Genomic DNA, 13,195 nt, shown 5'->3' on the forward strand with positions numbered 1-13,195 from the left:
AGGCACCGCTCCAAAAAGAGGAATGATAGCAGTACTCCCCCCCCCCAAATCTCCCTCCCCTCCTGCTTGGCTCCCACTGCCTGTTCAGTTTGGGCTTGGGAGCAAAGCAACTTGCAGCCCCCCTCTCCCATCACCACTTAGGCCACACCCCATTGTCAGAGTCCTATCAATTCCTCATCCCACTTGAAAAGCACTGGTGGTGGGTATGTGGAGGGAGGCATAGGGGTATAAGGGCAGAGAGTGATGAACGAGGGTGGTGTATGTAATGGGCCCTCAGAGCACGCTACTGGGGGCTCTGGCTCCTCCCATTTTATGCTTACTCAGACTTTGCCATATCCCGGCTTACCTCGGCCGCTCCTTCTTCATCTTCTCAGCTGACTTGGGCCCCTGCATGATGATCTCCGGGCCCCGGCAGTGGCCATTTTGTCCAGACGAGTCTTTGCTGCCGGTCACTTCTGGAACTAGGGCCTCCACTGGCTTTTCATTACTGTGGCGCCCTCTGGTGCATCCCTGGAGAAGAGAACCGAGAGTCACCCACCAGGGCGCAAATGAAGACATGGAGTCCCCCCCCCACCCCAGCCCATCACCAGGTCCCAATGTTGGGTATGCTTTAGCACATGCAACCGAAATGTACCTCACCCATGAAGCAAGCCATATAACCCATAATGCCATGCAGACATTCCCTTCTAAGGGAGCCGGCTTGGGTCAACCCGAGTGCTATATGTAAGCAATAAGTAAAAGAAAGGTGCTCCAGGAGCTACATCAGCTACAGTAATGTCATCACCCCATCTCAACCACTCCTCTTTGGATAGTGCTTTGCTTGAGAGGAGTGGCAGCTTCTCCGTCACTCAAACCCACACATGCTCCTCATGGGTTTATGATGGGAATGGTGGCAGAGGACGGGTCTAGAGGAAAATTAGGGGAAGTCAGACAAACCAGGGCCTTTGGAAGACGTGAGGCAGAACCAGTGACAAGTGAGGAATAACTTCTGGCTTGGGTCTGCAATATGGACATCTATTGTTGTTTCCCTCTACCAACCAGATAGCCCCAGCTTCTCAAAGTACAGAGCCTTCATTCATTCAGCTCCTTTCAAACAGCCCCATTATTTACCGGTAATCTTCATTACTCCAAATCCAGGTTTTCCTCATCACAGTCCTTACTCTGTGACGCAAGTTCCCACCTGGTAGACAGGTAATTCACAATCCCCCTATAAAATGCTTTTCTGCTTCCCAGAACTCCTTCCTAAGCTGTGTATTAAAGCATCTCTGACTCACCAAGACTTCCTGTCTGATTACCAAGTGGTTTAAAAGCACAACTATCCTGCCTGGCCAACTGTCACCAATATCTATCACTCTTTTCCTGGGCAAACTCCTTGAAAAATTGGCCATCGCTCAGCTAACCCTCCACACTGAATCTGCTGGCTATCTCCATGACCATCAGTCTGGCGTTAGATCACCTGAGGCACGGAAACTGCTCTCCTGAACTCCTGTGAAGATCTGCTCTCCAATCTTGTTGCCAGCTCTCACTCTGTCCTCATTCTCCTAGACCTCTCTTCTGTCTTTGACATGGTCAATCATGCCACCCTGATCAACCGTCTCAGCGTGAACCTTGGCATCACTGCACAGGCTCTGGCGTGGCTGACCTCCTTCCTCTTAGACCGACCCTCCCAGACCCAACTTGGGTCCTTTCTCTCCACCACCTCTCTTTCTACGTGTGGTGTTCCCCAGGACTCTATGCTCTCAACTATGGCTCTTGAATGTCTATCTGGCTTGCCAGGCCCACCTGATCTCTACTTTCTCCTCTCACTTTCAGTATTATGCGGATGACACTCAGCTATACTTCAGGCTACCCTCGACCTCCTCGCTCATTCCTGACTGTCTATCCGCTATTCAGGGATGGTTGCGCCATTTTTAACAACCTTTGCCTTAATACCAGTAAGACAGAGATCCTTCTCATTGGGACCCCTGTTCCCCATTTCCACTCTCTCTCCCTCAGGCAGCCCTCCTTGGGCCCCTCCCATCACCCTCCTGTGTGGCAAAAAACCTTGGTGTTATCTTCAACTCCACTCTTTCCTTCTCCCCAAACATCACAGACATTGCCAAAAAGGCCCACTTTCAGCTGCACCTTCTCAGAGGTATCTCACCTTGCCCCAGAAGCTCACTATCTCCAGGGCCCTGGTTGCCTCTAGGTTGGACTACTGCAACAGCCTCTTTCTAAATCTTCCTAACTCTACCCTCCACCCTCTTCAACTAATCCAGAACAGGACTACAGGACTTATCCTTGGACTCAAGACCAGGGACCACATCTCTCCAGCTCTGAAATCTCTCCACTGGCTCCCAGTGGCTGCAAGGATCAAGTTCAAGACCCTCCATCATAGTCCAAAAGGCTTTCTGGGGTTGTGGTCCTCTCTATATCCAACACTCTCTTCCTAAATCCCTTCCTTCTAGAGCCCTCCGATCAGCTACCTGAAACTCTCTGCAGGTCAGACGCTTCTCCAAACAGAGAGTGGGGGGTAGATCTCTTTCCTCTGCAGGTGCCTCCTTTTGGAATGGCCTCCCTGCCCCTCACAGACTTGAGCCGGACCACCTGAAGTTTCGGAAGCTGCTCAAGACCTTCCTCTTCTCTTCTTCCATCTCTCTCTCTCTCCCCTGCTAATCTACCTGTCTGCTCGCCCTGACTGGTGGCGTGCTTGCCCTCAGAGTCACACAGGGACCCGCCTCCCACCCCCTTTGACCAGTCACCCTGCACTGCCTTCTCGCCTATCTAGCACTTCCGGTCTGGGACTGCACCCGTGTAGTCTTCTGCCATCCCCGCACTTACTCTGAGCCCTGCTGCCTGTACTGCACTTCCCCTCATACCCCTTCCCTGCACTTCTCATCCAACTTGCACGATCTGAATGTCACAAAACCTAGTAAGATTGTTTTTGTGTCTTCCCTTTGCCTCCCCTCCATGTCTTGTGGCACTCAGAAACACTTCTGTAAAGGCGCGTTATAAGTATCATATCACAATGGGTGTCAGGAGGGGCGACATCAAGGACTGTCCATCTTCCACATCACAGTCCAGGATGCTCCAAATAGGAATGCATGAAGAGATATGAACAAGCACATCCAAGTCGCGCAACGACAATCGCGCTGTAATAGCTGACTAACTTATCAGAAGATAAACAGCAGCCCAGATACACTGGGATAATACCTCTGAAAATGTCAATGGTGCCTCGAGTAGAGAGCAATCCAGAAGCTCAAAGCCATTCTCCGTACCAGTGTGGTAGAAGTCAGATTGTTTCCACAACAGCTGTGCCCACAGATTCCACAGATTCCTATCAGGAGCTGTTCTCACACTTCAAACTCCTGAAAGTGACTTTGGAAGCACCCACCTGTACATTAACATTTTTCTGCTGCTATATTTGTGTCTATGTATTTGTCTAAAGTGTTTTTTATGAAAATCAAGTAATACATGTGTATTCAATACGATTAATTGTTGTGCTGACCTAGGGTCTTTTTTTGCTTATAATAAATCATATATGTTTGATAATCTGTTTGTACTTTATCTATTTTTTTAAGATATAAGTACCGGGACATCATTCAGAGAGGTGTTTGTGTTCCCAGTTTTGATATCTACAATTGTTTCATTTATGTTTGGTGTCCTATCTCTTTGTTTATGAATATATATCTATACACCCCCTGATGGTAGAGATAGTGAGGAATAGGGGTAATATTTTGAACCTATTTAAACCATTTTACTATTTGTATGCATACATTGTGTTTTACTCTGCGTTATGTTCAACCCACAGTACTAACTTCACCTCAAAGTTAGTCGATGTGTGATTGTACAATAAAGTGTTTCTTTTTCAGTATGCCAGTGTGGTGTATTCTCTAGGGGTAACTACTGGAGTAACTGTACTTCACTACCAGCCTGCTGTCTCTTTTGAGTTTAGCCCGACTTCTCTGCCATAGCCAACACTTGGAGAGTTTGGTCTTCCATTTGGTTGGAAACACAGTCTTGCCTTTGGGTTAGAGGGATTTATATCGCTCCCCAGCGGGCTGTGGACAAATCCTTCTACAATGACTTGATAAACACATATTCCCGCTGCTCTCTTTGTGACGAATGTCAAATCTAAGTCTGCTGATATCCATCTTCACAACTGTATCCAAACACGCAATGTCAGACTCTGCGTAGCTCACACTAAGGGTTATAGCCGCGTGAAGACGACTTATCTCTGCAATCTGATTTTCAAGGCTTTGTATCATGTCACTATGCCATGATACAAAGCCATCATCAATTTAACGGAGCTACAATGAGCCTCAAGATTAGGTCGCGCTCCAATACTTTTATACAAGTGTTTGCATATCCAGGCATGTATCTTAGCCCCATAGAGGTTGTTTGGATCACTTTGTATAAACAAATGAAAGGGATCTCTAGGGGGTAAGGTTGGCGCCGGAGTATGACAACATTTTATGCAAAACCTGGCACCAATCTGTGGAGAGTCTGATCCCTGAGGCTTCTATCACAGAAGGCTTCCATCACTGGCGATATCTATCATGGGAGACATCCATCACTGAAGACATTTATCACCTGAGGCTTCCATCACTGGAGACCTTTAGCCCATGAGGCTTCCATCACTCTAAACATCCACCACTAGGGACATCCATCACTGAAGAGCTTTATCACCTGAGGCCCCTATCACAGGAGGCTTCCATAAATGGAGACATCCCTCACAGGAGACATCACTGAAGACCTTTATCACCTGAGGCTTCCATCACTGGAGACCTTTTATCCCATGAGGCTTCCATCACTCTAAACATCCACCTTAGGGACATCCATCACTGAAGACCTTTATCACCTGAGGCTTCCATCACTGAAGACCTTTATCCCATGAGGCTTCCATCACTCTAAACATCCACCACTAGAGACATCCATCACTGAAGACCTTTATCACCTGAGGCTTCCATCACTGGAGACCTTTATCCCATGAGGCTTCCATCACTCTAAACATCCACCACTAGGGACATCCATCACTGAAGACCTTTATCACCTGAGGCTCCTATTACAGGAGGCTTCCATCAATGGAGACATCCCTCACAGGAGACATCACTGAAGACCTTTATCACCTGAGGCTTCCATCACTGGAGACCTTTATCCCATGAGGCTTCCATCACTCTAAACATCCACCACTAGGGACATCCATCACTGAAGACCTTTATCACCTGAGGCTTCCATCAATGGAGACATCCCTCACAGGAGACATCATGACTGAAGACATTCATCACCTGAGGTTTCCATCACTCTAAAAATCCACCACCAGGGAACTCCATCACTGAAGACCTTTATCACCTGAGGCTCCTATCACAGGAGGCTTCCGTCACTGGGGACATCCATCACTGAAGACCTTTATCATCTGAGTCTCCCATCACTTGAGGGATCCATCACCTGAGGCTTCTATTAGAGGGTGTTTCCATCACTCTAAATATCCATCACCAGGGGCATCCATCACTGAAGACCTTTATCACCTGAGGCTCCTATCACAGGAGGCTTCCGTCACTGGGGACATCCATCACTGAAGACCTTTATCATCTGAGTCTCCCATCACTTGAGGGATCCATCACCTGAGGCTTCTATTAGAGGGTGTTTCCATCACTCTAAATATCCATCACCAGGGGCATCCATCACTGAAGACCTTTATCAACTGAGGCTTCCATCACTGGAGACATCCATCACTGAAGACCTCTATCACCTGAGGCGCTCATCTCTGGGGACATCCATCACTGAAGATCTTTATCACCTGAGGCTTCCATCACTAGAAGCATCCACCACCAGAAACATCCACCAATGAAGACCTTTATCACCTGAGGCTCCTACCACTGGAGATATCCCTCATTGGAGACACCAATCACTGGAAACATCCATTACTGAAGAACTTAATCACCTGAGGCTTCTATTACCAAAGGCATCCATCACTGGAGATATCCCTCACTGGAGACATCCATCACTGAAGACCTTTATCACCTGAATCTCCTATCACTGGAGACATCCATCACTAGAGACCTTTATCAAGTGAGGCTTCCATCACTGGAGGCTTCCATCACTAGAGAGATCTATCACTGAAGACCTTTTTCACCTGAGGCATCCATCACTGGAGACCTTTATCAACTGAGGCTTACATCACTGGAGGCACCCATCTTTTTACTATTTTATTTTATTGTTTAAAGAGTGGACCTAGCTCGAGAGCAGTGGAGCGCTGTACAAAGTGTGGGTAGTCAGCGTTTGGGGTAGTATCTTTTAGCAGTACTGCAGTACTGCAAGCTACGGTCTGCGTCGGTATGTGCATCCAATGGGATTAGTTCTGGTTCAGGTGTTGAAAAGCAACACTTTGAGAGACTGGCGAAATTGGAGAATTGTGGTGGCATTCCATGTCGATACCGGGATCGAGTTCTAGAGGGTGGGTGCATGACAAGGGAAGGATTGTTTGAGGGTCTTCTCTTTGTGGAAAAGTTGTGATTCAAGCTGGTTGGTCACTTGTGCTGCATGAGGAATGTGTTCCACCAGATATGTGGAGCATAGCCACCAGCTACACTAGTGTTATACTCGTGACTGTGACCGATTGCCATTTAGCAAGAATGTAGAAGCCCTTGTATTTTATTTTGTATTAATATAATAAAGTTATGCAAGCAATTCCATCTCTGAAAAGGAAATCTGCTGATTAGATTCCCCTTTCATAAGTTCCGTGCCAGAAGCATAGGGTGTGCCTGGGTCCTGTTGCATCAGTATCCTGATCTGCAGCACCTGCTCTACCAGTGGCAAAAGCAGGTTCAGAGGTCACAGGTGACCATTAACAGCTGCAGCGACATCTAAATCTCTGCAGCACAGGGGCCGCATTAAAAACTTTGATGAATGTAAGCATCCCATGCTGGTAGCAGGGTAAACTCTGAGCCAGGCCTGATTAAGGGTATCAGGACTCCAATCTTGAATCTTCCTGCAGAAGTGATGCTGGCCCACCAGACCCCCCAGGTGTGCCAACTCAACAATCTTGAATAATATATAATTACTAAACTGGCAAACCCAAGGGGAAAGGGGAATGGATAACAAAACAAATGCAGATCTTCACAGGTATTCAATGTTGACCTCTTGACTACTGGTCTTCCATCTGGACTGGAATACTGACATATTGATTGGATGATTCTTCAGTATTATGTCTGTGAAAATCTAAACACATATAGCATACTATTAATTTTCTTTATATATAGTTTTTCTTGATACTAAATATAATTATAAATATATATATGTATTTATATATACCTGCAGCCTATGCTTGATAGCTGATAGGCTTGAATAAATAAATGTCTTCTTTTCTGAATCTTTAAGTTTCTTCAATTACTCAACTTTTGGTATGATACTTTTTAATTAATTGTGAAAGAATCTTTTGGAAAGAAAACTATTCTAGAATGCTTGAATGAATTTTATGTTGTAATTCACTATAATAATTAAATCATATTTCCTCTTTGAAAGTTCATTAAATTATAGAATCATGTTATAGAGATACACGCTGTTGCTGACTTTCTGGAAAAGCGTGTTTTATTTCTTTTCTCCAATGAAGAAATAAGAGTCTTTAATTGAAGAGTCTTTTCTACATTACTGTGGCTTGAAGACGAACCGCGCACACTGAAGACGAGCCGCGCACACAAGAAAACGTTCCGCGCACCTTGAGATGATCCGCGCAAACCCGCGCACTCCGGAGATGAGCCGCGCACACCAGAAAAACTTTCCGCGCAACTTGAAGTGATCCGCGAACACCGCACACACTGATTATCCGCTTTGCCTAATACAAACGCGCATAAACCTAACTGCGCCTGTTAAATGAAACGTTACAATTCACCCTTATAACATACTACTAACTGAATTCACCGATTGAGTTCTCCCTCGGTTTAATTACTTCCCCGTAACTTCACACAAGGCAACCGCAAACGTCACAACCAGGAAGTCTGAAGTAAACATTTGAAAGGACGTACAATTCACGCTAATAGGTCCTTTCCTCAAAAGTAACTATAACGAATTTCACGCGCACGCGAAATTTCAAAATACTTTTGTAAGTAAATATTGTAAATACTAATAAACTCAACCAATGAATTTTTTCTACTTCACAAAATGTTTTCACCGGAAATTACCGTAAACAAACAAGTAAATGCAGCCGCAAATATAAACTGAGTGATTATTTATCAGCCGGTAAATGACACGAGCAAAGAGCACATAACAGTTCATAGGTAGAAGTCAGATTCAAACTATTTTAAACAGCTTCTTGATTCTGATTATTGATAAGATACATTTCATATTTAGTTAACATTTTCCTGTATTTGACTTAGCTTGCTTCATCTGTCAGGAAATTGTTCTTTAGCACTGAATCAGTTCTTCCTGAAAACTCCTTGTCTTCTCAGTAATATTTTCTTCTTGAATGAGTTCCTTGAAATCACTATAGTAAACTTTTTTCTAGAGCTATTATAACTGCTACCTCACACTAGGGGAACTGGAATGAAAGGCAGTTTAGAATCTTGGTGACAGTGCCACATTACCTCACAGCACTTCTCATCCAATCATTGTTGTGTAATAGACGCACCATCTTGGCTTGGGAAATTAGATACTTCCTGATTAGATTAACATTAAGGAAAGTTATTTTAATAATTTGATGTAAATTTCAGAACATCCATACATCATTCAACCATATTTCTGTGATGGTGTAATCTTTAAAATGAAGGCTTTTTAACAAAGTGTCTCTTTGAACATGTGTACTTGTACCCTGGAATCCTGACAAAGGGCATGGTGCAATAGCACTGCTCATAATCATTGTAGCCACATCCAGTTTGATATCACACGTGTCAGCCCTGTAGACCCAGTTCAGCAGTGGAAGGGTTATGTGTATTCTCCCCAGACAGGCTGACCATGCCTTACTGGCAGGAATGGCGCCTGGGGGTATTGCCTCTCTTTGTTCCTTTGTAAGGCCAGGTGTAACATTTCCCCAGGGGCAGACACTGCACATGAAGCTGGCCTGGGAGGTTTCCAACATCTTGTTTCTCTCTGTGTCATGATGCCCGCTCCCGGGGAGCCGGTTCAAGCCCTGCGTCCCCGAAAGCGGACATCCAGTCCCCAAGGAAGGACCCAGCAACCCCATATAGGGGCCCTTTGGACAGTGTCCTGGTGCCTATGGCGCCAGGCTCATAAAAGACATCAGTCCTGGCGCCTATGGCGCCAAGCTCATTATGGAAGTGCTTGGGTGCACTTACCTGATGCAGACCATGCTGCAGGATCCCGGCCTCCTTGAGGCCTGAAAGGAACTACTTTACCTGTGGGACTAATTTACCATCCAGGCGTGGTCGGGGAAGGATACATACCTGATTGGAGGAAGGATACATACCTGGAACTTCTTTCAAGGCTATTTAAACCCCACCCAAACAGCCACACGTGCTTCGCATTGTTTTGCATCTAGCAGCTGGACGCTCACCATGTCTGCTCCTGCATCCTGACTTCTGCCACGCCTGCCAGCATCCTGGATCACCTGCAAAGGAAGAGAAGAAGAGAACAGAAGAAGGAAAAGTCCTTACCTGCTATATCCGCATCCCGGAGACATCTCGCCGACAATCCTGAAAAGGAAGACTTTTATTTAAAAGATTATCGCGTCGATCGCTGCAGCGCCGCATTCCACTCACCTTTACAGGGCGGCTCCATGTTCAGCAGCGATCATCCGGATTCGCAGTCACGCCCCAGCGCCTAGGGAGAAAAAGACCAGAACAAAAGGTGAGAGAGAGAAGGGAATAAGGAAAGCTAATTCTCCATGTTAAGACTTACCTGTTGATTCATTCCCTCTTCATTTCGGGTCCGCGCCGCATCCTGGCATTTCCGGACCCCGGCCCCTAAGGGGAAAAAGAGACATCAGCCTTAATGAGCGAATGAAAAGACATTACCAAAAAACTCTAATTAAAGACTTACCTGATTTCTACAAGGATTTCACCTCTCATCTCAGGTCGGTGCCTGTTCCCCGGCATTCCGTACCCCGGCCCCTATGGGGAAAAAGACACTAGCATTAGTACATTAATGCATGGACACAAGGGGAACCTCTTATCAAAAAACTTACCTGGAAGCCAAGCAAGTTTGGTTCTCACCAATCCGAAAATCCAGTGAAGTAACTGGATACCAACGCGCCCCTGCATCAGAAGCAGGATGGAGAGCTCGTCCTTCCAGACCCTAAGGTGAGATGCTACGAGGAATCACAGAAGGGTTTCGAGGAGGGTGAGAGGTGAAAGTGGGAGGCTGATTGCATTACCCCGCAGACAGTTAATACCCTATTTTCGCCTACAGAAGGATACTTCTGCGAGCCAGACAAGCCAGATTTGGGGGCCCGGTCCAGTCCGTCTTCCGAACCCTGCGCATCACCTTTGAAGAGGTCACAGCAGCGCGAACCAGGCCAGCGCCTCTGTGGGAGTCAGGTGAGCGTTACAGAACGCGAAGCCTTCCTACAAATTCCCACCCAGGCGCTATGGAAAGTTCTGAGACTGATCAGTTGGCTCAATTACTGGGGGAATTACGGGCCGAAGTACATGCCGCTCGTCAAGAGACTAATGCCCTCAGGAGGGAATTAATATCAAAGGAAAGAACTGATGACCTGGCCAGACAGCTTTTGCAAGGTCAAGCTGGGCAAACTCCTCTACCCGGTTCCGGAGGGAACCCCCCTCCTGTGGTTTACAGTAACCCTGTGCAGATTAATCTACCTGGAAACATGCCGCTGGCCCCACCCGAACGCTTTGCTGGGGACCCCAAACGATTCGCCGTATTCATGAATCAGTGTCGTTTGCACTTCCTATGCAGACCTGGGGCCTTCCCTAATGATCAGACCAAGGTAGCCTTTGTATTGTCATATCTCAGCGGCTGCGCTGCCGATTGGTCAGCTCCACTGGTTACTCAAGATGACCCGATTCTCCGTGATTTTCAAAGGTTTCAAGCAAGCATGGAAAGGTTATTTGCTCGACACTCTCAGGGGCAGGCTCTGGATGACGAACTTCTATCCCTGCGACAGGGCAATCAAGACCTCCTATCCTATATTGCAACCTTTAATAGACTAATTGTGGAACCTGGATGGCCAGAGGATAAAAGAGTCACGTTGTTTTATCGAGGCCTACGCGGAGAACTTAAAGATGTCTTGGCCCAAGTTGTAAATCCGCCCCAAGAATGCACAGAGTATATAGACTTAGTGGTCCAATTGGATCACAGACTTCAAAACAGAAAAGCAGATCGGTCCAGGTTTGAGACCCGGGTGTTGGTCAAGACCCATGCTAATCCCAAGGGAGTTGATGTCTCTGAGCCTATGCAAATTGGAGGGGTTAAAGGACCCTTAACTCAAAAGGAACGTGAAAGGAGGCGGCAGTTAAAATTATGTCTTTATTGTGGGAATTCTGGACACTTTCTATGAGATTGCCCGGCAAAACCGCCCCGAAAGGCGGTAGGAGCCGCTGATAAAAACCATGAAGACTCTGTTTCGGGAAACGACTCCGCCCGACAAGTGTAGGGGTCCGCTTACCAAGCTTGAAAACAAACTCTCAGACCTCGCATTTCATTGTGCCAATGGTTCTCGTAGATCCAGAACAGCCTAAGCGGTTGCATGCAATAAAGGCATACATCGATAGTGGGGCTATTGGAAACTATGTGGATCGTGAATTGGTCTCTAGGATTAACCTCCCTCTCCGTCCTAAAACCAGCAAAGATGTCATCACCACAGTCGATGGAACTGAAATTGCCTCTGGACCGGTAACACATTCCACTACTGAGGTGACTCTTATTGGTCCCGACGGCCATCGGGAGGGTGTTGTGTTTGATGTAATCAAGGCTCCATAGTTTCAGGTTATTCTTGGAATCCCTTGGTTAGAGACACATAATCTTCAAATTGATTGGCGAGCTAAGAGAATAACCTTCCCGGATTGTACACAAACATGCTACCCAGAAAACCTGAAGATTAATCTAGCATCTGTAACCTCTGCCTCCATGCAAATACCTCCGGAATACCAAGACTTTCAGGACGTCTTCCAAAAGGAACAGGCCAACACGTTACCTCCTCACAGATCGTACGATTGCCAAATTGATCTGGTGGCCGGTGCACAACCCCCTTGTAGCAGGATTTATGCCCTCACCGAACCTGAGAATCTGCATTTGAGACAATATTTGGATCAATACCTAGCTAATGGTTTTATTCGCCCGTCAAAGTCCCGGCATCCTCGGCTTTGTTCTTCGTGCCCAAAAAAGAAGGCGACCTTAGAACTTGTATCGATTACCGCGCATTGAACCAGATAACGGTTAAAAAAACGTTATCCTCTGCCTCTGATCCCTGATTTCCTTGACGAGGTGAAGGACGCTTGCATATACACCAAGTTAGATCTCCGGGGGGCTTATCATCTGGTACGAGTTAAAGAAGTCGACAAATGGAAAACTGCCTTCCGTACTAAATAAGGATTATTCGAGTACCAGGTGATGCCTTTCGGATTGTGTAACGCGCCGGCTGCCTTCCAATACTTCATGAATGATGTCCTTCGGGAACTCATCAATGTTTGTGTTGTCGTATATATCGATGACATTCTGGTGTACTCCTCTTCGGAATCTGATCACAGAAAACACGTCAGGGCAGTACTTGAAAAACTGCGCCAACACAAACTATTTGCTAAATTGGAGAAATGTGTTTTCCATACCACAGACGTCGAGTTTCTAGGTTTCATCCTGACACCCAAAGGAGTCCGAATGGACTCAAGAAAAGTGGATGCCATCCTCAAAGGGCCATCACCTAGTTCTGTAAAAGGGGTTCAAAGCATGCTCGGCTTTGCCAATTTCTATCGCAGGTTTATCCCGGAATTTTCACGCGTGGTACAACCCATTACTGCACTCTTGAGGAAAAATAAATGTTTTGAATGGTCTGAAGAAGCGGAGCAGGCCTTTCAGGATTTAAAAGCTAAGTTTACCTCCGCACCTATATTGAAACACCCGCGTCCAGATCTCCCTTATGTCGTCGAGACTGACGCATCCAGCCTAGCCATGGGAGCTGTCCTGTCCCAAAGAGATCCCGAAAACAACCAACTGCATCCCGTAGCATTTTGGTCCAGAAAATTCTCGGCACCGAGGTTAATTATGCAATCACAGACAAAGAACTGTTAGCCATTAAGTCCACTTTTAA

General features: G+C 46.4%; 1 protein-coding gene across 1 annotated transcript in view; it reads right to left on the reverse strand.

The window, feature by feature from the left end:
• Positions 1–13,195, reverse strand: part of LOC138480685 (cysteine and histidine-rich domain-containing protein 1-like) — a 225,847-nt gene that overhangs the window by 154,281 nt on the left and 58,371 nt on the right. The window contains exon 4 of the mRNA XM_069612362.1: positions 347–510. Within this exon, the coding sequence (XP_069468463.1) occupies positions 347–510 (164 nt within the window). The remainder of the gene's footprint in view (positions 1–346; positions 511–13,195) is intronic.

Source organism: Ambystoma mexicanum, chromosome 5p (assembly GCF_040938575.1).
Source record: "Ambystoma mexicanum isolate Mex_15411 chromosome 5p, UKY_AmexF1_1, whole genome shotgun sequence".
In the NCBI taxonomy this organism is placed as follows: Eukaryota; Metazoa; Chordata; class Amphibia; order Caudata; family Ambystomatidae; genus Ambystoma; species Ambystoma mexicanum.